General features: G+C 43.7%; 1 protein-coding gene across 2 annotated transcripts in view; it reads right to left on the bottom strand.

Moving 5' to 3' along the window:
• Nucleotides 1-23,836, bottom strand: part of ERF (ETS2 repressor factor) — a 28,629-nt gene extending 4,793 nt beyond the window's left edge. For both annotated transcript variants that reach the window (XM_075191385.1, XM_075191384.1), the window contains exons 1-2: nt 23,713-23,836; nt 244-478 (exon numbers count right to left, since the gene is read on the bottom strand). In XM_075191385.1, the coding sequence (XP_075047486.1) occupies nt 244-478; nt 23,713-23,734 (257 nt within the window). In that variant the 5' untranslated portion in view covers nt 23,735-23,836. The remainder of the gene's footprint in view (nt 1-243; nt 479-23,712) is intronic.
• Between the last annotated feature and the right edge of the window lie 2,072 nt (nt 23,837-25,908).

Below are 25,908 nucleotides of genomic sequence, written 5' to 3' on the forward strand. Positions count from 1 at the left end.
TGCAATGCTGAGGTAAATTAGAGGAAAAGGACAATTTATAAAAAGCAGAAATGACATTTCCTAAAATCAGCCGACAAATGTTTACACAGGAACCTATCTCGGTCAACTGGCCGAATGAGTAACAGGAACATTAACCCCCCCCCCCCCCCCACCCCCTGCCTTTCCAACCAATTATCACAAATAATTTATATAAAACCTATGATTGAAATATTAACAATTTTTTGAACTATAGCGCAGCCTCACCTGAGTGCCCGGCTCAGCTTATCATAGTTCATTTGCGGCTTGCACTTGCGCACGCCCCACAACCGCGCCACCTCGTCTGGGTCCTTGATGACGAACTCCCCGTAGTCCCCCTGCCAGGCGATGACATCGTGATATTCCTCTTTTCTCAGCAGTTCTAGAATAAAGTGCCAGAGCTGGATCTGTCTGGATCCCGGGCTGGACTCTGGCTTATAGGCCCAGTCAGGAAAGGCAAACCCTGAAATCAGAGGGGAAGGAAGATTAGAAAAATAAAAATCAAAAGATAATAAATGTACAGGTAAAAATAAATTGTAAATACAACCCACAATGCAGCGAAGACAAAAGACAAAGACAAAGTAAAATTAGCAAATAATACTCCCACATTCTGTCCACTCACAACTTGGCCATGGCTGACTGGAAAATGTGATTATGGCAATGGTACGTGGTTCTATAACACAGTGCATCTGATTACCATCTAATCATTCACCCTAAACTCCAAAACAAACATCTTCCTCTTAGGTCTAAAAGCTGGGTACACACTACACGGTTTTCGTTCAATAATCGGCTCAATCAGCCGACATACGACCGCTCGTTCAAAAGTCGGGTCAGTGTGTGCAGTGACACGATGGTGGAAAGTCTGCCCAAATGGACGATTATCGCCTCATTTGGTTGGTCGTACCGTTTAATATTTTCGTTCCAATCTCGTTTCCACTGTGTAGTGTGTATAAACTTCCCACCGATTCACAACAGTAAGTATGAAATTACAGTCATTGCTCAAGACAACATGGCTGTAAAAAGTCGCTAAAGGGACGTTCGCTCTTCCCTTTATCGTCCTAAACAAGGCTAGTGTGTATGCAGTCCATGGACCGAGCGATCGGAACATCGGTCGGATGTAAAATCGATCGACATAAAAAGTTGGTTGAAATTTTTGTGGTGTGTACCTAGCTTAAGGCTAGGCACACACCACAGAAATTTCCTAATGATGCGTTATCTATAACGATTTAACAACAGATTAAAAACAAAAGAAGTCCCGATCAGCGTGCACACACTATACGCGTTTTACTAGGTTGACCTTCAGATCTGTGCTCTTCATCTGTCATAACCATCGGCTGAAAAGATGGTGACTCTGCGCACTCCATAGAGATCTATGGACACTGCCAGTCCTGAGTGCGTACACACTGCAGGATTGGAACCACATCGTTCCATCGCTGAACGAGATATTCAAGTCAGTTTGAAAATTTTGATCAACGATTCCATGTGCTTTGGAACGAGAATAGTAAGTTATACTGGGCAAAGCAGTCGTTTATCGTCCAGATTGACCAGACGATGGTCTGAAAACACTGTAGTGTGTTCCTAGCCTCTCAGACCTGCCTGTCTGCCTAATCTACACACACTCAGAGAGGACTTATTAAACACAGTGAGGTTGTGTCGGCCATTTTAGAGTTGGGCACACATGAAACACATACGCTGCACTGGGTGTCTGATATATTTATGTGCGACTGATATAAAAGACACGGAAGCCCTTGTTACACTAGTGGATTGACCATTTATTACTCGACAACAGTTTAGATCCATAAACATTACAACCGTGCAGTGTGTTGTTAAATGCTAACTGGGTGGCAGCAGAGAGAGACAGGACTTCCCATGTAGGACGTGTCGCAGCCTGTCTTGTTACCCAGTGAAGTTACTCGAAGCATGCAAGCCTGTGGTGTGGAGCAGCCTGCCAGCTCACAGCTCCCTCCATCCTAAAACACACAGCAAATAGCTCCCAACTGAGGTCACATATCCCACACAAAAGCCCTTTTCTTATAAGGGCAGGGAGAGCAGCCGTCTCCTGTGCATTCCTTCCAGGAGTACAGAAGTAGGGGGGTAGAGGGGCTGTTCAATCCCCTCCTCCCACAGCAGACAGCATCCTTTCAAGCACGTCCGATTGCTGGTACCAGCTACAGGACCGATGCCCCAAGCAGTGGATCACTGTAGGCACAAAACACATTTGGAATCCACTTGGCGGAGTTTAACAATCTTCTAGGTTCTCAAACTTAGTGCAAGGAAGGGGGAATCTCACAATAGGGAAACGCAGAGTACAGGCAATGCTGGAATTAGAAAAGGGAATTAAGAGTGGAGAAAACACAAACACGTTTAGCACGGGTGTTCCACATTCTAACATGTGATAATGCCAATTATACAGTAGAAGTAGCCATTTGTCCAGCTGAACCAAGCCATACAGACCAATCCACTAGACATCAATGAGGCACCAGTGTGCCTCATCAGTTCCTAATGAAACGACAGTCTGCACTCTCACGGATATTTGGTCCAGCCGACAAAATGGTTGCTTCCAGCGTGTACGCACAGATATACGAGATAATGAAACGGATGGATCAAGAGTTTGAAGTCCGCTTCTCGTCCTCCAACTTTGTTCACATACACAGACTTCTAGGGGCTGACCAAACATTCTATAAAATATTATTCACCCACCCCTCCAAGGCTTCAGTAAGATGGCCCCGCTCTCTTCTGTTTTACCCCTACAAATAAATACAGGGGAAAAAAAAAAATAAAAAAAAATCTAAAACGATGACTTGAACATCCCCTGCAAACATGGAGTGATCAAGTTAGGCGTCTTGTCACATACTATTTAATATGTGTACATAATACCAACAGACAACACTGTATATTTTTTATTTGAGGTGCCGATTTATGCAAAATAAAATGTCCCTTTAAAAAAAAAATTAAAAAAAAATAAAAAAAAAATCCACTGGTTTAAGTGCACATTCTATGTACTCGTTCGTGTAGCACCAGTGCGCCCCGCCTGTTTGTAGACAACCGGGACAGACGAGTCTCCGGTCACAAACCTTCACCTTGGCAGCCGCCTCTGATACAGACACTTAATAAAAGGACACCGAGCAGGAAGAGAATCGCGAAGTTGAAGGATAATGAAGTTTCTAGGATGGCTGTAAACTCCTCATCCTTCCTGAACCACATAGATCTATTGACCCGCAGGAAGACTGGTGCGGAATAGAATAAAAACCACCATCCACCACTTGGCAAATCTGTTTCTCAGAGGAAAATAAACAAAATCCTTCCTGACTCCAGTAAATAGCCTTTCCCTCCCCCTTCCCCACCCCACAACACCATCAAATCAATAACCAAGTACACAAGTATCTTCTACAGAGGAGAGCCACAAACTGCCATATATAAAAGTCACATACACACTGCAGGCAACACAAAGTAGAAAGAGCTACAAGAGGATAAATATAAGTTATAGAATTTGATTAAAGGTCTTCTCTTCTCGACAAGCGAGAAAGTTCTCCAACTTCTAACAGACGAATCGTTATTAAGTTATCGCTGGAGCAAGGCAGAAGTTAACCGGTGAATGATACACTACACCGTTTGACCATGGTATAGAGATAAGACTGCAGCAAATTTCTGCTTTTTAATAAATCCCACTAAGTAGATAAAGGAGTTATTTATGCAGAACGGCTTCAGTACAGGTTTCCCCCTTTGACTTTATCTTAAGTGTCTCAAGGAGGTGACACATGTAAAAGCAGATCATGACTTCAAAGAGCGCAGGCCTCTCCACTCTGCATAGCACTCAGTCTGCGGTCATCCGCTATTACGTTAAATGACAGCCTTAGGCATCCTCAAATAAGTGGTACTAGCATGGAGTTTTTACACCGTGCTTTGTGTTCTGCAATCAGGAGGTTGTGTGGTCGTCAGAATGGAGCCACAGATGTCCAATGACCGGCAGGAGATAATGTCCTCGTTCCTTGATAGAGAACATCTGTGGAGTAAGAATGCCTGAGGTTGATGGCACGATCAGCCATTTAGAAGATACCCAAAACTGACATTTAAGCCAATACCTCAATATTATACACACACACAGTTAATGGACAAAAATATATATATATTTTTTAAAAAAATGGAATAATCTAATAGAATGTTGGGCCTGTATGCACCCTGGAATGGAGTCGGCCAATGTCCAGAATTATGCAGCACCGTTTTTCAACAAGAAAATCAGGCAACCGACGTCTGGTTAATGATGGTGGAAAACGACGTCATTCCAGAATATCCCAAACTTCTCAATTGTGGTTAGATCTGGGGGCGGAGAAGGCCATAACATACGGACTACATCAGCGTCATGCTCAACATGCCATAGAGACAGGCTTTGTGGATAGGGTCATGGCCATCCTGGAAGACACCAGGTAAAGTGTTGCAAGACGGAGTGAGAATGGACGATCGACATCATGTATTCAATTAAGTATCGATTAGCATTGACCTTGCCTTGTAAAGGAATAACTGCTCCTAAACCATGCCAAGAAAAAGCACCCCAGTGACACTATGGAACTACCAAAATCCGTACAATGAACCATTTAAGAGGGAGCTGTATGTTTACTCAATCTTTTATCTGACCATATCTCCCTTCAATACTCCATAGTCCATTCCCTATGATCTATAGGCGACTGGATTTGTATATAGACACTGCCATGTGTGATGAGCACATTACACACTACATCCAGACTACAAAGTCCCGGTTCAACTGGAGTTCTGGTCAGACAAGTTTTTGTTACTCGAGTCACAGGTTAAAGTTTGCCTTCAATCTGTCTGTGTTGCTCTCCTCGCACTTCGAATTAACATATGGTTATCATGGTTCTCAAGTGTCCTCTCCCATCCACCGTTGCCCTTTGCCGATGATCTTCACGTAGTTTCGTGCTGATCTTAGAAACCATTGCTCATAAAACATTAGCAATCGTTATGCTCCCTTGGCTACTGCCAAACGCACACCAAAAAGCCCTCCGTCAGCCATGCTAGTCATAACATTTATCATGGATATCTGCTGCTTTGCATTCCTCTTCATTTTTGGGAGCAGTCACCATTCAACAAGTCCCGAATTTTTTTTTTTTTTTCGGGAACTTGTACATCATCGGAATGGAAGAAATCTAATGCTGTCAGCTCTGCTCCGAAGAGCAGAGCTGGACAGCGCATGTGTGAAGGGATCACATGATCCCTCCCTGTCACTCAGCGCACTCTCTCTGCAACTATCGTTGCAGAGACAGAGAGGGGATCTGTGTGCGCATGTCCAGTTCTTGGAACTGGACATGCGCAATTGAAGAATGAAAAGAACGAGGAGAAGACCCGGAGACAGCGCTTCCGAAGAGGGGGGGTAAGTATGATTTTTTACATCACAGAAACAGCAGTTTTAGGTAACTGCTGTTTCTGTGCAGGGCTGTACATAAATGTGAGAAATAGTTCAATCCTTATCATTGCGATAAGGATTGAAAACTACTTTTCACTTTATGTGAATATTGATAAATGTGCCCCTAAGACTCTCCAGATGATTAGCTTAGCCGTAAATGTTATGTTCTATATATAATCCTCAGTTACATATCCAGAGCTCATGATTACACAACAAGGCTTTATACGCACAGATCACGTGCGTTCAGTCACACAACATGGCACGAGGTGTGCATTGACAACACACAAAGGAGCCTTTTCTTCCGAAGAAGAATTTGACTTGACGACGTCTGATGAAAGTTCAGCTGATGCACGCAGAAAAGAAAGCACTTAGTAACATTACCACTGAAAGCTGCATTACGTGTAATAACATTTCAGAGAGGGGGGGGGGGGGGGGGGGAACGGCAAACAGCTGAAGGAGGTGAACTGGAAAATTACATCCGTGACTGGAAATCCAAAAGTCCACTTGGCCGTACGCAGACGAGAGGAACCACGCTCCAGTACGGCGCAGATTAAACATCAACCCAGGACCCTTCAATGCACTCATTACGAATGAAAACAAGAAGCGGACAAATGCACAGTCAGTTCCAGACGTCGTCTTCAGTTCACAAAAGCTCGGAAGAAGGTGTCAAGATCACCTAGATAATTAACCGAGGTACCAGAATGATCAACCAGGGTCAGTGAAAAAAAGTTATGAGACTGCAAACTCATGTAGGAGAAATACTTAAACATCAGGTTACGTTTGATTGCACATCCAATATGGTAAGGTCGATATAGTTTGACCGTTAACTAGAGCACCAAATGACAGGACAAAAACGAGTCACAAAAATGTTGATTTGTTCCAACTGACATCTTCGGCACAGGACTCTTGCCCTAAGATGTCCGAGATGGGTAGATTTAGCACACTTTCACTAGGGATTAAAATGCTAAAATATAGGAATAATATACAGTAACGTCAAAAAAAAAAAAAAAAAAGTTCATGCTACACGGACGTAATTTCATAATCGCTCTGAAACACGTCTTACTGGGTCTGGTGCTAGGGCAGAACATGCTTAAATGAATGTAAACTGTTCTGGAGGTGTAGCAAATTGCTTTTAAATTGATTTTTTTGTTCTGCAGAGTTTGTTAAAGGAAAAAGGCTCAGAGCAAATACACAAAAAAAATTAAGAAAAATAAAGTTAAACACTACAGGCCCTGTGGACGCCTCTCCCTGTCACAGCACAGAGGTTGCGCTCTATGAAACATGATCTGCGGGTTCCCGAAGCAGTGACAAGCTTGGCGCAGAAAACCCCCTGTCCGTCACCACGGCAAAGCAAAGTCAATAAAAGGTCTTCAGGCGCTGCATCACGAAACCACACACTAGCTGCAACGAGTGCAGGCGTAACGTTGCGCACGTGCGTAAATACATAGCCTTGTACAACAAAATCTTGTCGCTACGGTTGCCCTAAATCCTGCCACAAACTCAATGCACAATGATCTCCCTAACAAGGCCTCCAGAAATGAGCTATTGTATTGCCCGTAATAGAATACAACATAGAATGATGATCACAGACAGGTATTCTTAATATGGCACCATGTAGACAGCAGTGCCTGTTCCCTGACACATTTGGATGAAGGCCACTAATGCAAGTGTGGAAGCGACTAATCCGCTAACTACAATCCTGCATACACTGATCACGTTAGGATCATACGTAGAGGTGATGACTGCATCATAGCACCACACGCCACAGTTCTGAGTCAGGTGACGGTATGTTTTTGCTAAAGTGCGGCGTAAACACCCAACAAGTCACCGCAACACACTGACATTGGTTTGGAAAAGAGCTTACTGCTCCTTTATCGCACAAAAGGGCCACTATATTCTGCACCACTTAAAAAGACGGGCCGAAGAGCACACAATCTACAGCACCAACTAGTGCAACCTGTCCTTCCAGCTGGTATGAAATAAAGTACTAGCCAAAAAGCTGTCAGGGCATGCTGGGATATGTGGTTCCACAACAGCCTGATCTAGAGGACTGATGGCAAACAACCCAATTGAAGTGGGCAGTGGATTTATTGACCAACGTAAACATACATTCTCGTGCTCTAGTACGACGCCTGGCTCCCAATTTAAGCAATCACTGGAATCCCACCCCCCCCTCTTCCTCACATGCAATCCACACACGGCCTTCGTATATCTTTGTGACACACACATGACAGCATGCGAGATGTGCAGCAGGTGACAAATGGCTGACACGCTGGAACTTAAAAACAGCCCCGGCCGTGAAAAAAAGCCTACAGCCAGCTTTGTGTCATGATACGCCTGTTATTCTATCAGATTATTAGGTAGTTATGTCCAAGGCTTAATACAACTTAACACGTTCTATGCATGAAAGTTTTGTAAAAAATAAATTCTATATTATATATATATATATATATATATATATATATATATATATATATATATATATATATATATTTTCACTTATTTTTTTTCCCTTCAACAAAAACATTGAAATCTTTATTATATCTTTACACCATCCTGGACTTTGAGAATTCTAAATAAAAAACATAGAATTCTATATATCTCCTATGTAGAATAATAATAATAATAATAATAATAAATAAATAAATAAAATTGACAGCAAAATTAAACAACAAAATAACCCCATCAGAGGAATATTTTCAAACACCAAGTACACAAAAACACATTAGTGTCATGTGCACCTCTATCTCTGATCCCACGTCTTAGACATGATACCATTCACAACATGCCCGGACAGGATGAAGCCTATTGTTACTGAAGAGTAGGTATGGTCCGAAAATAAGACCGTGCGCCTGTAAACGAGGGCCGAAAACAAGTCAGGGAGGCGAGAACAGACTTATTATAAGCAGGACATTTTAGAGGTCAGTGTATGTCTGCGGTCAGTATTGAAATTAATTTGTCCACAGGATACACCCCCCCCCCCCCCACGATTTTTAACTTCCAGCATCTCCTGTCGTTTCCTGAGACGCTTCCCATCTGTAAACATCATGGGGGGGGGGGGGCGGGGGGCGCGGTTCTGTGGTTCTGCCATTTCCCCAAACCCCAAACAAATCAGGAGGCATCAATAATTTAACATCCCTGTAATGGACGCCAGGGAGAACTAGACAGGAGAGAAGCCAAGGACGTAGGGAAAAGCATTAAGAGGGTGAGGTCATTTTGCTGGCAAGGAGGGGCGGGGGGGGGGGGGGGGGGGGCAAGAAGCAGCAGCTCTCCCTGTCACACCTCAAACTAGGAGGAAGATTCGGACACACACGAGAAAAAAAAAGCCCAAGTACTAATAACAATAAGTATAAACCTTTAATATAGTCAATGAACTCCCGAGTCTTCAAATATTATAAATTTCAATATATATATATATATATATATATATATATATATATATATATATATATATAATGAAGTGTCCCCTAGAAATACAGACGTGCTACAGCATGATACAGTATAAGGGCAAAAAACAAAACAAACATTGTACACAATACTCTAAATCGCTGCACCAATGTCTGATTCTCATGCAGGTGACCTGGTCCATTAGCATCTCAGGCAAATCGAGATACTAATTAAGAAAATCTAAGTAGAGTCCCTATAAAAATAAAGTGAGAGGGTTAGAAGACCCCGCCTACAGCGCAAAAGACACAAGACCCATAGCCAATGGGACACACGGCCCACCTTGAAAAACCCCACAAAGATGACATTTGTAGACACGCCGCTCTGGCAGTAGTAACCTTAAGGCCCGGTGGCTTGGACCGGCAAAACTACCAGGCGGGCAACTTGAAAGGGCCGCCTCCGGCGAGGAAAGGGTGCAAAATAAATGTAGAGGGGAAAGAGGAAAAAAAAAAAAAGAGAGAGAGTGTCTGTCTCCAAGCAACGGGAAACACAGAGAAAGAGTGAAAGCCAGGCTAAAAATAAACTACTTCAAGAATAAGGAGCAGCAAAATACATCCAGATCTATAACTGCACAAACATACAGCACAGACCCCACACGTTAACCCCTCAAAGCCCGACACCGGCTGAGGACCGCCTCACTTTCCACGGTGCTCCGCTTGTGCGTTCAAGAGTGGCCATATAACAGACGAGGGGTTAAAAAATAAAGTCACAAAAACAAGTACACTGTATATAAGATCATTAAAGAGACCGCAATCTAAGTCCAGCTTTGTTCTGAAAATAGCCAGGATATTGTCACGTCTACTTTCTGCAACGGATCAAAGTGGGGCATTAAATAATTCTATATTCCTCTAGCTGCTTTGCAGTATATAGTTTAGACGGGACAGACAATTGCTTGGAAAAGCAATTGTCTACCTTTCATTTGTGTACTCATTGACGCAGCAACCAAGCAAACAATTTGGCAATTTTTTTTTTTTTTAAAGAGAAAAAAAACCCAAAAAACTAGCAAACTGTTTTTCCAAACTAGCCCAAGTTGGCTGTAAACTAGCCAAACCAGCAAGACACACGTGCAATATACAATTGCAATATGGTTGTCCCCAGCTAATCACTTTGTCGCCAACATCTTGAAAACAGACGGATCAAAGTCTGTCCGAAAACTTCTGCAGCTGCTGACAGAGCGATTGCACGAGATGTTTCCCTCTATAAAGTCGATGTGAAGGTTGTCCATAAAACATTCTATGATGTGACTACACCTGTCCATAGCGTCACGGGTCATAAACTAGAAGGAGATATTCGATTTATAGCACTATGGATTTAATATTGAAGGTAGTAAAATAATCAACCGTACCCACGACTACCATCCGTATTAAAGTAGTTTCAGAAGAAAGCTTTCATGCTGAATGAATGCCCCTTAAACAGAATTAATTGCAACCCAAACGTTCCTTAAACGTGTGGATGTCGTCTAAGATATATGAACCAGACATTTAAAATTGCATAATAATAATAAAAAAGGAACTTTTTCCATTTGACATGGCAAACCCTAAACCGTCCCACGAAACGCGCTCGCCTCGTTCTTCTTTTGCAGAACACTCCGCAGACACCCTGGTGTTTACAGAAGACACTTGGCTCTGCCTGGGGCTCAGCGGTGCCTCTGAACCCACAAGGGGTTAAGCTGCCGGGCGCCCTATGGCATGTCTGGCCGGGTGCCCAGGGTGAAAACTCTTAGTGTCTGACCTTTTCATCTCTTTCCTCTTTAGGTTTCCTGTACGCTGCGCTAGGCCGGACAGGTGCCAAGACCCCCAATTACACTCGTTCCACTGCAGGACCGTATCCCTGCCTGCCCTGCGGGCCGGCGTCCTGCTCCAGACTCCACCTCCTGCGCCAACTTTCCACATTAGCCAAATAAATTACCACAAAAAATAAAGTCTGCTGGGAATTTGTCTAGTCACGATTATCTGTAGTTTCTCATGGAACTCTGTTCCTGCAGATAATTACTGTAACCACCCGAGACAGGTATATACATTCTTAAAACTGATAACATGGGGCAATTCGGTTCTCAGAACTTTCACATGAGGCAACAGAACAGCTATAACCAAGAGGAATATCATCATATGATCGATACCAAAGGGAAATCAGTTTACATCCCAGTTTGCAATTGGAGTCTAGTGTTAAAAGCAGATAGTAAACTCTGGGGTTTGTAGTTCCACAATTTGAGTCACAGGCTGACGAGCCCTCCTGTATGCCGCTACTTATGATCCAGGTGCCAAGTCCCTGGTAACCCACTCAAACATGTTAGCAGTGAGCACGTGAGTCCATCCAGAGAAAGCACAGCTCACGGGGACTAGCGAGCAGGGGGGGGAGGAGGTCACAAGGATACAATGGGACCATTGATACCAGGGGTTGGCTTGGACCACTCCACTGTGGCACTTAACCCCTGGACACCAGTAATCAGACATGCCATCACTATAACCAGTCACTCCCAAGTGTTTACACTGACAGATTATATGGAAGGACAGAGCAATGTTGTCTACTACGCGTCTATGGCAGCACCCTGCTGATAAATGGTGGTGTGAATCGCTGGGGGTAGTGCCCCACATGGCGCAGAGTGGGTTAAGTACACGGGTGGGCCACGTGTTTAATATCTGCCATGCCTGTGCGTGGCAGACATCCAGAAGTGAGCCCCCACATCTCTCGGTGAATCACTGCGCTCCACAGCTCACGTTCTCCCCCCCCCTCTCTTTCACCCCCCCCCCCACGTCCCACAATCCCAAACAACCCTCCCTCCCCCTTAGTCTGACTCAGGCACAGAGTCCGGCCTGTTCTCTCTAATTATAGGGGAAAAAAGTTACCATCGTCTGACATCACAGTCTGAATGTATCCTAAGAGCCGACTTCAATGGGGGCTCTGTGTGCGAGAAGGAGCTGCGGCACCCACCAGCGAGGGGTGGGCAACGCTGATACACAATGAACTAATTACTAACTTTGCAGGGCTGGAAAGAGAGGGGAGGGGGGGGGGGCATTCCCCGCAATGACCACACCTTACACCCTTCTCTGCTCCCAGGGATACAGCAGATCAAACAGAACAAGTAACTGTAAGGATGCTGGCAGTGCCAGGATGCCCAGGGGATGGCAGTCACTGCCAAGCATCACATGAGCCCTGACACAAATGTTTGATAAGAATCAGACACTGTGCATTGCAAATAAACAGGCTCAACATGCCCCAGAAGTCCTGTGTAACAACAAGGCCTACAGTCTTCGAACGTCCACCAAAAATACTGGTGTATCCACCCTTTGTCCAGATAACAAAACACTCTGGGACAAAAAGGTGTTACTACTAACTGCCACAAATATACAAACACAGGGTTTAGCAGGAAAGCGGCACATTCTGTGTACGCCAGACTTTGTAAGGCCATCAGACAAGCCTGTCAAGAGCCTAAAAATACAGTGATCACACGTCTTAGGCTACATTTAAGGTCACCTCTTCATGTGAACCTGTCACCTACACACAATGGAAGGAGTCATTATATGGACTGGACAGCAACTCAACCGCATTCCATCAGTTCCCTAGGAGTCCGTGACATTGCCCAGACAAAGTGTCTCAGCAATGTCGCAAGTTCGTTCCTAGTAAACAGAATGCAAACCTGTCAACAATAGTTTAACAAAATGGCCACCTCCATTCTGTAGGTGCACTTAAAGCAGTGACAGTAGTGAATGCAGCAAATTTACATTTCACATCTGACCCACTATTGTTACAATGACAACTAACCTAGTGATTACCATCAACGTACATGACAGCTGAATGTAGAGACACAGACTGGTCATTATGTTAAAAAAAAAAAAACAAGTAACAAACATGTATTTTTCTCTCCTGTCCCTTAAGTACCCAAATAATTATTTAAACAGAAGATCGTTCTCTATTGCAACTGCGAGCATAGATTATAGCAAAGCAATTGCTACAACTGTGCTTTTTCCAAACTCAAACGGCAATTTAGAGCAGCAGTTTAGCAAATTAAGAAAACAAGTTCTTAGTGAACGGATAGGCTGCTTTTATAGTGTACCGCTGGCTAGCGCACCTTAAAAACCAAGTATGGGCACCATGTAACAGTAAGCCTAGTGGTAAACCAGTTATGTTGAATATGCCATATAAGAGAACATATAGGTCTCACGGACGCTGGTAGCCACAAAGACACCTGAACAACCGGCTACAAGGGGAAATAAACCTGTATAATGTCCTTTACTAATTATAGCTACAGATACAATTTTTGCGTGTGTGTAAGAAAAGGCACCCGAACCATTTTTAAATCCAGTTGGTGAATTTGCCAACGTCACCTCATGTGGTGAGGAATTCAACGCTCTTACAGTAAAGAATCCCTACGAAAATATTTTATCCCTTATTAAAATATCTCAATATTTAACCCTTCCATTCCTCTTATGAGGTTACCCCACCTCTGAACCCTCTTAAATTCTCCTGTCTCCTTCCGATAGCGAGGTGCCCAAAATTGTACCCTACATTCAAGAGGTCGTCTAACTAGTGACTTATACAATGGTAATACTAGGTTTATACAACGTGTATTTATCTCCTTTTTATGCATCTGAGAACTTTAAATTTGCCGATTTTTTCTGCTTTCTGTCGGATAGTATTCCCAAATTCTTTTCTATCTCAGTCTCCCCTGCTGCTCACATCTCTATGCCAGTTGTCTTAGGAGGCCGACTGTGGATGCAGAATTGTAGAGGAGATATTGGTTTTTCCGCACCTCAAGGTCATAGCAAAGGGCCCAAACTGGAGCACAAAAACAGCCCCCGGAGGACAAAAAAAAATGCAGACACATAGAAACCACACTGCGCCACCGATACATGGCACTGCCCTAGAATCAACCACCACAAGGACAGGGGGATACAGTTACCGATCAATACACAATGTCTTTCTGAAGACGCTAAAACAAATGTGAGCGCTATGACCTCACCACTATCACCGGGGAGGGTGCTTTGTGTCTAGAAGCAAAAGACAGAAGGAGGGGCAGTCGGCAATTAACAAAGCTATATTTTACCCAGTCCCCTTCCTAAGTATACCAAATCTTGTAGTGCAAAAAAATATTTTTACAAGAAATAAAAAAAACAAAGTCAAAGAGCACAAATGGAAAAAATAAAATAAAATGTGCGAGTGTGGAGAGCGGATAGGCAGGTGGTGTACGACAATCCAAAATAATTTACCAGGCAGATTATTGTGGACGTTTGTTAGTGGGCATGGGACCAGTCTCTCCGACAGGTCTGGACAGTTAAAAGTCGCATTTCAAACGTGCCTGGTAGATGCTTTCCCAAATCTCCCAGCTTCCCACTGAAGGATTATGGGAGGCTGCTAATACTTGTTACTGCCCCCCCCCCCCCCCCCCACCAAAAATAAATAAATAAATAAATAAATAGACTACCTTGGGTTTCTGCCAAGTGAGCTTTCAGCTAGCACGAATGCCCAAGCAAAGGTCAAAGTACTAGAAAATTTGGAAACCTATAAAAGAGATTCACATACCCTGTTCAAGAGCTATGGCTGTAGATTAAAACAATTTCCCTTGTCATTTTTAATCAATCCCACTTCAACAACACGTAAAAAGGGGACCCAAGGAGGGCACGTTTGTCTACAAAGGTTTAGAAAATACATATGATCCCAAGTCATTCTACACAGAAACCTTAATTCCACGTATACTTGAAACCATTAACGAGAGCAATAGAGACTCCATATTGAACAGTGCCTCTAGTGGGCAGATTAGACATTACACTGTAGAATTCATGCCTGGCTTCTGCAACAAGGTTCGAATTAAGTACCGGTACTTAAAACCTGGAACAAATATGGCTCTTAGTCAGAGGACTTGGAAATAGAGCGTTCTTAAAGGGACACATCTCAAATATATTGTTTTGGGTGCAAGAAAGCGAACGTGATAATGTTTTAGGTTATATTTGGAGAGACACATTAACACGTGGAAGGCACGAGTTTGCTTGTACTTAGCAAGTAGCTATAAGTGATTCCGATTTAATTGCTCCTTCCAATGATCTAACCCTCCAAGTACATCTCAGAGTAACTGTATGACAGTCACTGGTCCTACAGAAGGTCTTTCCGAACAAATGTTATATATTTCTTTACCATTACACAAACCATATGGAATAGAGTTATAACTGATGCTAGTGGGCCAAACCCTTTATTATATCAATTTCTGGTGAGGGTTCCCTGCCAGAACACACGTACCGTCTTCAAGTAGCATCAAATCTTATTTTCCTAGCAATTGTTACTTCTTGTCTGTGGTCAAATCCCTGAATTGAGCAGGATTACGGAAAACAGCCCAGACAGGAAAACAAGCTATTACGACTCACGTCGAGGGAAGGAGGGGGCTTGGAGAGCGAGCTTGCATTTTGGCACACTGACCTAGAACTTCTGAAAAGTTTCTCTTTTTCTACAGCCCTCTAATGTTTAAAACACTATACGGTGGACGCCCGGCATCCCTAAATCTGCGCAGCCAGGATGTACAGAAATACCACAATCGGCAGAAATGCAACAGTAAACTTTTGAAGCGTACGGAGAGACGCGCCTGGACTTGCGTGTTGCTGTGTGCCGTGCATGTCACATTGTACATATTGGATCTTAGGCCATTAGCCTTCAGACAGGGCCTCTTTACAACCATGACTTTACTAATTGCCGGGCAGATGGGAGAGGCGTTGCATGTTAGGATATGTGTTTAAAGGTTGTCATTCCTTGAAAAACAGATGTCAACCACCTGCAGGCATGCCGACAGAAACAGCAGTCGTACAACAGGGTGCGAGTACACATGTCGCGAATAATTGGGACATTAAATACATAATACAGGATTTATTTATTTTTTTTAATCAAAGGATGCTTCAATAATTCAAAAACCGACGGGTGGTAAACACCAAAATTAGCCAACAACCGCCGCAACTAGGGAAGATGAAAAAAAAGGCAATATGTTTACAGTGTAAGTTATAACACAGCCTCATAATGTACACCCTGGTTTTGGACCCCAAACATACGTTGCTTTGTTGAGGACCACGTCACCTTAAAGTCCCTCACCAACCCCCCCCCCCCCCCCTCCTGGCCGTCTGCCCCAAAAACCCACCCCAGGGTGTGACAATCCTTAAACAAAGCTCAGCTTGTCATCCCTGGTTAAGTTTTTCGGAGGTAGGAGCTGGCTGCCGGAGGCTTGTGTGTGGGAGTAATACCTGTAATGGGACATTAACTCTCGCTGTGCCAGCGAGGCACAAGGCAGCAGACTAGTGTGGTGTACTTTTCTGAGGAAAACATTGTCAACAGCCAGCACGTCTATTTCAGTCAGGGATTCCCAGAAGGTTCCTCCTGTACTCCATGGGGGAAAAACCCAAAGCGAGCGTGCACAGGAGCTGCGGATAGAAAAGCCTGGCACCTTAGTCACCCTGGCAGAGAATGGGTTAAGACAAACAGGCCGGCACAGTTTGCATGCAAGCCTAATCAACTGTATGAGGAACATGTAAACATACCGTAACCCAAGTGGGTAGAGGTATGAGGTAATTAGGGAGCAGCTTGGCATGTGCAGGCAGAACGGACAAGGGCTCAGCGCACGAAAATACCTCACAGAAACTCTAAAGTAAACTGGGTTCCCACCTCAGTAACCAAGACCTACAGCTATCAAGTCTTATGATATGCATTCATTGTTTCAATTCCATGTCACCTCTTCCATAATGGCATGAAAACCAGTAGGCCAACTTAGCCTGTGTTTCAAGACAGTGGTATAAAAAGGAAACTTTAATTATGAAACATTCTGACAATGAAGGTTAAAAAAAAGGAGTAGAAGGCTAAGCAGGAGAGCTTGCAAACTGGACCCCAGTGCAAACGGGCTTTACAGCAGATTCCTAGTGGTGAATGTCAACAGCACCCAAAACAATCCCCATGCTTCGTACGACGGGTGCGTTTTAGGACATCGTCCGTTGCAGCGGCGGGATGCAAAAATCACCCCATTTAATCATGCTAGAGGGGCATAAGAAGGTACCACGTGAAGAGCAGGCGACAATAGCAACAAGAAAACAACTTGTAAAATGTAATTATCCTGCCAGGAAAGGGTCAGTCCCCCACAGAGAGATTTAATCATTACAATATGTACACCACTGTGTCTGTGCTGTAGCTCTAAAGTCCCACCTGCAAAAAGCTTCTTCAATACAGTTTTAACAAGTACCGTTTACAGTGCACAAAAAGGCAGAACTACCATGCTGGGTGCCTGGATATGCATCTAAAAAGAAGGGAAAGTTTGGGCAGGAAGAGAACGCGTACCGGACGTCCACACATTTTTACCAGCTAAATAAAACGTAGGTGACGTTTATATATGTATACAAAAGAAAAATATCATCATCATTTATATAGCGCCACTAATTCCGCAGCGCTGTACAGAGAAATCATTCACATCAGTCCCTGCCCCATTGGAGCTTACAGTCTAAATCCCCTAACATACACAAACAGACAAAGAGAGAAACTAGGGTCAATTTGATAGTAGCCAATTAACCTACTAGTATGTTTTTGGAGTGTGGGAGGAAACCAGAGCACCCGGAGGAAACCCACGCAAACACGGGGAGAACATACAAACTCCACACAGATAAGGCCATGGTCGGGAATCGAACTCATGACCCCAGTGCTGTGAGGTTCTTCAGCCGGTCTACTGAACATACAAAAAATTCAGACATGCGTTTGCATGTGCTCCTAACTTTCTAAACGGATACGACACTAGAAACATTAATCCTAATGTAACAATACCCACTAGTGTCATTACTTTCATAACGTTCCATCGCAGAAGCATTCTTCGGAACACCACCTGCTCTATATCCGATTGCTTCAATGCACTGGAAAGCATACAAAGGCTAGTAAAAAACACATATCAAATGAGCGTTTGATGCTTTTTATTGGCATTAAAATAAATCTAAAAACCGCCATTAGGTATGTATCCTATATATCAACTTAGAAGCTAATCTGGCAGACACGGAGCCCAGTCCTGTTTCAAATTATTTACATCCATTTGAATTGCACCCTTTATTTTGCCATCTAACCTTGACCACCAAAACTAACCACGTCATCCGCACACTAAGAGCAACGCTTGCCACATAGTTACATCCACGTGTATTTATGTTAACACGTGCACAGCTGTATGCCACACAAGTGCACTGACCCGTAAGGTTAAAGTTCAGAACTACAGTGCCTGGGTCCAAGCTCCAAATGTTATCTCTCTTAACATTCCTGCTTTCTTCTTATCCACTTGTTTTGAAAAGGGATAGAATGCAGTTTTTTTTATTCTCACCATTAAAAATAAAAGATGACCGGGTTTGCAATTTTTTTTTACAATTTTCTTCATGGATTCCAAAGAGATAAATATAACCAAGATGAAATGCACCAATTGAAGATCACCTTTCTTAATTCAAATTATTAGTGTAAATAATAGTTGAAGAAAATGGCATATCAAACATGAGCTAAAAACAAATCAGCTATTAGCACAGGGTACAATTTACAGATATAGGCAACATTGCTCTTTAAAATGTACCCATCACCTTCACAAACCGGACATTGCCGTTTTCAGGGCTTAGCCGACAAAGTAACCTATCAATTCACCAGCGTCTCAGTGCGGTGATAGTCTCCTACCTAATTGAAGTGTTGCAGGATATTGACTTAACTTACAAAACGCTGCACTGAAAATGAGTCCCCTTTAATGTTTGTCCTTTGGAAGGATGAAGACTGGGCGACTAGGACGTTAGACAGCCCTGACATATTTCCCTAACACCAACAATTATAGACAGGCCAGTTATATTCCATGTGGGGTAAGAACAGTTCAGGCCTGCTGTCTGAATTTGATTCAATTACCATTGTATAAATAGGATTTCAGCAACTGTAATTAGCTGCGTGTTCCACTGGGCAACACGAGAATTCCAACTATAAACTTGGAATAGCCGAGTCGGAAAATGCACTATATCAGGGGTGTGCGTGTGTGAACTGTGGCCTCCCAGAATCGGTTTTTGGGACTCCCCTGTTAGCTATGCAATACATTGATTTGTAAATAAACCTCTTTTGGTGTAACAATACAACAGTACACCCACATGGGGTCGCAGAACAATGGCACACTGCTGGAGTAAATCGCCATCACACAACACATGGACAAACATCAATTTACAGGGATCCCACTAAATTTTATGGTGCTGGAATTACATGACCAATGTTCAGGGCAAAGGTCAGGCAGTCATCTGTACAGGTAAAAAGTTTGGACTCTAAAAAACTGTACAACTCAAACAGCAATTCCATGGCAGCCTTAGATACCCAAGAATCTCATTTTTATAGCCAGCTTAATGCTGGTCACTATCAAAATAGTTTTCATGGCCCATGTGTGTAAAAAAAAAAAAAAGGATTTCTGGACGCAAATGGTTAGATCTTTCCAATCCAATCTTGATCAGATTTGGTTGGACAGGTCTGACAATCTGGTGTGCAGATGATTACATCTGCAGACCAGAACCAAAAAATGGTGAACTTAAGTCATCTTTCTGTTCGGCAAAGTCACAATCAGATCCGCGCTTCCGAACATAGCTACATGTTTATTTTCAAAGGATATTTATAAAAAATAAATAAAAAACAATTAGGAAATTTGGGGTAGGAATGATTGAACTAGCCCTGACCCCAAACATATACTAACAGGTCACCCCAAGCAAGCCCGCACTTATTAGCAAAAACCAAATGTCACACAATATTAAGTATAACCCCAACCTTAACTCTATAGGGGGGGGATTAAATTATCCACAAGGCGCTATTGGACATCACAGCGATGTCCGTTTGTATTTCTTTCTGGGCGATATGGTACCCAAACATTGCTAGTTTTCCCGAGCACCTCTACGGAGTGCAAAGTAAAAATCAATGAAGATACAAGCAAGTGTATTTTAGTACTGAAAGCTAATGCACCTAAGCACATCAGATTTACAGGGTAAAATTAAGTACACTGCCACTTTAAAAATCCACAAAAGGCAAAGTCTCTTACAGTAACACATGTAAAGCCAAACAGATAGTTCCTTTACAGAAAGTGTTCAGATTGAGTTGGAAAGTCTGTATCCCATGATAGGGAAATGTGGTATCCTATCTGGTGTCATAGAAAACACTTCCCTGGGCGTATGGAAAATGTGGGCAAGAGAAATACGGGACCATAAAGACACTTCTCTAGTGATAAGCCAACACGTGGACTTCACCAGGATTCTCCTCTCCCACACAAGACCACCCCCTCCACATGACAGCCTGAGCTGTGGGGGCAATACAATATGGATCCCACGCCGCTCTCCTCCACACAGAGCGTGACTGAGCCCATGCCGACACGATCCAACGGCAACTGACACCTGGGCAAATTTAACCCATGAATCTACAATGCAAAGCTCAGCTCAAGACTTCACAAAAGTCTGTCTCTGGATCATCTATCCCAGCTATAGTAGAAGGGGCATTGTGCGCTGACTGCAAGCTCTGTGGGCTAGCCCTCCACTTTGAGCATCAAATACAGCAAGGGCTCTAGAAACATTACTAGGACAAGCATATAAATGGCCAAGAATGGTAGTTAATATATAATAAAAATAGAAAAAAAAAACCAAGAGAGATGCTTTCACAATTTTGCTGTATTTTAAGAAAAGCCTTATCTAGAAGCAAGAACCTTGGAGGCAAAGCCATAATCCAACAAAGATTTGTATATTACTCACACTGCAAACACTATTTCACAGTTAAATACATACTTAAAAAAATGTTGCTTATCTTGCCTAGAGACTGTTTAGAGGCAGTATACACATCACACAGTCAGGCAAGTCACGCAACCGATAAGGTGGAAATCAGTCTTCCAAGATAATCATCAACTTCCACTTTCTAACTAAAGGGATTTTTGTAAAACTTATTTAGGAAAGATCCAAAGTGTTCCGACTGGAGAAATGCAAATCACTAACTATTGTGCATATTAATACACTGCAATAGTAATAATACATTTGCATAACTATGCTTCCAATTTACTCTAAATATCTTGGATTATTTTTTTTTGTGGCGTTTGGGGCTATATGCATCTTAATTCTGTTTTTTTTGTTTTGTTTGTGAGCACCTCTGTACAAATGCAAAACGTCTGTTTACACTCATATCCATACAATCATCCATTGTATCCTCTCCCCTAGCATTCCTCAACCTTTTATCATGTGATGGCAAATGTTTACCAAGTACATTTATACCAAATCATTATACATGGAAAGGTTTTAAAAATGTTGATTAGTTCTGTACAAGTGGGTTTACTTCAATAAAGGATTAGAGTGGAGTACATATTGGTACATATCACAAGCTGATAAGGATGCTTGTTACCTAGAACCTGTAATCACAAGCACACCTTTTTGTGTTTATATAGGGGGTGGAGGGTACAAGATACCAGTTATAAAAAAAGGAACATAAAAAAGGAGAATTTACCATTGTAAAAACCCTCTTCACCTTCCTTACAATCTGCATATCTAAAGCACACACAGGCCCCTATGTGTCTATATTCTGCCTTTTGTCTGACACAGCCTGACAGGCACCAGTCCCCCCCCCCCCAATATAATCATTGTGTCTTACATCCCAAAATAACACAAAACAATTCCAAGGAAGGAAAGTGCTGATTAAAACAAGAAACATCAAAATACAAGTTACCAGCGTCCCTGAAAACAGCATTAGTGGCGCTATCTCTTTAAATGCACCGAGCCCCCCCTCTCTTCCCCATCCCAAACCACACCACCCTCTCTAATCCCTTGAGCCAAAAGCTAAAAGGCTGGAATTCAATCTCTGTTTCAAAAAACCAACATTACATCACTCCCGATTCCAGAACAGCTTTAAAGACACAGACAGCAGGAACAGCACACACACACACTCACATTTATACAGTGGAAAGTTTACAAGGAATTTCCATCTGTCTGGGCTTGCAAGTTAACACAAGGTCTTAACTCTTACATGACCAATGTAGACAACAGCAGGTTACAAAGGGGGGGGGGGGGGGGAATAAAAAAAAAATCTAATTATATATCGCCAAACAATTTACTCAATTCTAATTTCAAAACAAAAAATTTCTCAACTTCTCTTAGAAACATAATAAACTTAAAATACAAGATTAGGAGCATTCCAGCAAATCCTGTGATCCATAAAAGATATACATAACCAAATGCATGAAGTAATTATGTTATGCTTAGTTGCATACTTTGAATAACAATTACCAAAACAAATGAACACTACTCTGTAAAACAAAGTGTTAAAACGTTTTCAGACGGGGGTTTTAAAAGTCTGGGAGTTTAGTAATTGTATTACCAATATGGCCTTGGCTCTGGTTTAAACAGACATACATATCAAAAGATGTGAACAGTTTGGGAGCCTCAATTAGGGACAAGTCTTAACAGAAGCAGAATAGAGTTTAGGAAGAGGAGAGGGGAGGGTGAAGAAGGGGAGGGGGGAAGGCTTCAAATTCCAAAAGACAGACAATCAGACTACCCAGGGAGGTGGGGTGGCTTTAAGGTGGCGCCAAATAAAAGGGGAGTAGGGGAGGGGGGGGGATACAAAACAGTATTACAAAGAAAAGGAGGGAGATTGGACAGCAAAATGACAGCTTGTGTCCTAAGGAGGTAGACACCTGGATATAGTTTGTTTAGGTTGAAACTGAACGCGATATTAAAAGATAAAAGCAAATATGATAATTTAGCAATATTTGGATTAAATGATAACTCCCAGTATTACTAAAAAAAAATTATATATATATATATATATATATATATAACAAATTAAGCAAACTATGGGACCAACTTATAATAAAACATATTTTCAAATTATCCAAATGAACACCCAAAATTGTCTTAAAAAAAAAAATACTGATTTCCAGAGAGGCCAATTAAGGTGACAAGCAACTATCCCAACACAGGCACTGGATACTACAAGACACTGCACATGGGCCTCCTACATCAATCGTAAGACGAGGAAGCATTTCAATGATCAAAGCAGACACATACTAAAAACAATAACACAGCCAACAGCAGTGAGTGTGCCCCTCATCTGTACCCTATTGGGATCCCTGTTCCCACACAGTGGAGCCCAGGACACATTGTTGTTATCTGATCACTCAGAGGTTAATCCATGCTTAGCTCATGGAAAGTAAATGGCCATTACCAGCTTCTGGACAAAGTTTAGCGCAGTTTTATGACTTAACCCGCTTCGCTCCCGGGCCGGCCGGGGCCACCTTAAAAGAACACGTTTGTTTGTCGGAAACACAAAGTTCCATTTGGAACGTTGAACTCGGATACATTGTATCCGCCCAGGGGGGGCTAGAAACCGACAGAAACCCCCGGTGTTAAGTGTCCCCCACAGCAACTGACAGCCCGGGGGGGGGGGGACCCCCAGACCTGATATTCGGGTACAACTTCCAGTAACCCCCGGACACTGACAGCCCAACCACAGAACTGCACAAAGAGTGACCCCATGATTGTGTTATAATCACAATCGTGCATACACAATACACACTGAGCTGGGACACACATAAAGCACTATATACACTGCAGCACCATCTAATAACTAGATACACAGCGCAGTACATCAGTCCTAACACAATGACACAACTTTACACCACAGCCCCACATGAGCGGACTTGTCTCCACCAATCACACCATGTACACACTGCGTACACACAACAGTGACACGCTGCAGCACAATCACAGCCACACACAGCAGCGGGACAAAGTTCGGCCGCCAGCAACAAGTGTGCAGCGAGTGAGCCATGCGGCCGCCCCAGCACTTGGCGGAGTTGTGGAGGACTTGCTGGGTACCTGGCTCGGCCGGGGTCTTCATGGCTGCGGGTCCCGCTGGCTGTGCTCTCCTCTCGGTGCCTGGCTCCGGTGTGATTGTCGTCTCCACCTCCCGCTCGGGCCCCGGGCTCTCCTCCTCCCCCTTCTCCTCCCCCCGCTGCTCACATTACACCCGCGGGACGCCCACGCCGCGGGGAGCCGCCCCCTCATGACGTCACCCAGCACACGGAGTCGCCATGGAGACTCCCCCTCCCACTGCACGACGCGGCGGGGACGTCACGGGACAGAGATCCGGGGGCAGAGTGTGTGGACTGGGGGGCAACATGCTGTGTAATACAGGGCTGGTAGTATGAGGGGTAATAGGAGAGGGGCAGTATGCTGTGTAATACAGGGCTGGTAGTATGAGGGGTAATAGTGAGGAGAGGGGCAGTATGCCGTGTAATACAGGGCTGGTAGTATGAGGGGTAATAGGAGAGGGGCAGTATGCTGTGTAATACAGGGCTGGTAGTATGAGGGGTAATAGGAGAGGGGCGGTATGCTGTGTAATACAGGGCTGGTAGTATGAGGGGTAATAGTGAGGAGAGGGGCAGTATGCTGTGTAATACAGGGCTGGTAATATGAGGGGTAATAGTGAGGAGAGGGGCAGTATGCTGTGTAATACAGGGCTGGTAGTATGAGGGGTAATAGTGAAGAGAGGGGCAGTATGCTGTGTAATACGGGGCTGGTAGTATGAGGGGTAATAGTGAGGAGAGGGGCAGTATGCTGTGTAATACAGGGCTGGTAGTATGAGGGGTAATAGTGAGGAGAGGGGCAGTATGCTGTGTAATACAGGGCTGGTAGTATGAGGGGTAACAGAAGAGGGGCAGTATGCTGTGTAATACAGGGCTGGTAGTATGAGGGGTAATAGTGAGGAGATGGTCATCGGTACATACGTGTAATACAGGGCTGGTAGTATGAGGGGTAATAGTGAGGAGAGGGGCAGTATGCTGTGTAATACAGGGCTGGTAGTATGAGGGGTAATAGTGAGGAGAGGGGCAGTATGCTGTGTAATACAGAGCTGGTAATATGAGGGGTAATAGTGAGGAGAGGGTCAGTATGCTGTGTAATACTGGGCTGGTAGTATGAGGGGTAATAGGAGAGGGGCAGTATGCTGTGTAATACAGGGCTGGTAGTATGAGGGGTAATAGTGAGGATAGGGGCAGTATGCTGTATAATACAGGGCTGGTAGTATGAGGGGTAATAGTGAGGAGATGGTCATCGGTACATACGTGTAATACAGGGCTGGTAGTATGAGGGGTAATAGTGAGGAGAGGGGCAGTATGCTGTGTAATACAGGGCTGGTAGTATGAGGGGTAATAGTGAGGAGAGGGGCAGTATGCTGTGTAATACAGAGCTGGTAATATGAGGGGTAATAGTGAGGAGAGGGTCAGTATGCTGTGTAATACTGGGCTGGTAGTATGAGGGGTAATAGGAGAGGGGCAGTATGCTGTGTAATACAGGGCTGGTAGTATGAGGGGTAATAGTGAGGAGAGGGGCGGTATGCTGTGTAATACTGGGCTGGTAGTATGAGGGGTAATAGTGATGAGAGGGCAGTATGCTGTGTAATACAGGGCTGGTAGTATGAGGGGTAATAGTGAGGAGAGGGGCAGTATGCTGTGTAATACATGGCTGGTATTATGAGGGGTAATAGGAGAGGGGCAGTATGCTGTGCAATACTGGGCTGGTAGTATGAGGGGTAATAGTGAGGAGAGGGGCAGTATGCTGTGTAATACAGGGCTGGTAGTATGAGGGGTAATAGTGAGGAGAGGGGCGGTATGCTGTGTAATACTGGGCTGGTAGTATGAGGGGTAATAGTGATGAGAGGGCAGTATGCTGTGTAATACAGGGCTGGTAGTATGAGGGGTAATAGTGAGGAGAGGGGCAGTATGCTGTGTAATACATGGCTGGTATTATGAGGGGTAATAGGAGAGGGGCAGTATGCTGTGCAATACTGGGCTGGTAGTATGAGGGGTAATAGTGAGGAGAGGGGCAGTATGCTGTGTAATACAGGGCTGGTAGTATAAGGGGTAATAGTGAGGAGAGGGGCAGTGTGCTGTGTAATACGGGGCTGGTAGTATGAGGGGTAATAGGAGAGGGGCAGTATGCTGTGTAATACGGGGCTGGTAATATGAGGGGTAATAGTGAGGAGAGGGGCAGTATGCTGTGTAATACAGGGCT

Source organism: Mixophyes fleayi, chromosome 11 (assembly GCF_038048845.1).
Source record: "Mixophyes fleayi isolate aMixFle1 chromosome 11, aMixFle1.hap1, whole genome shotgun sequence".
NCBI classification, from domain to species: Eukaryota; Metazoa; Chordata; class Amphibia; order Anura; family Limnodynastidae; genus Mixophyes; species Mixophyes fleayi.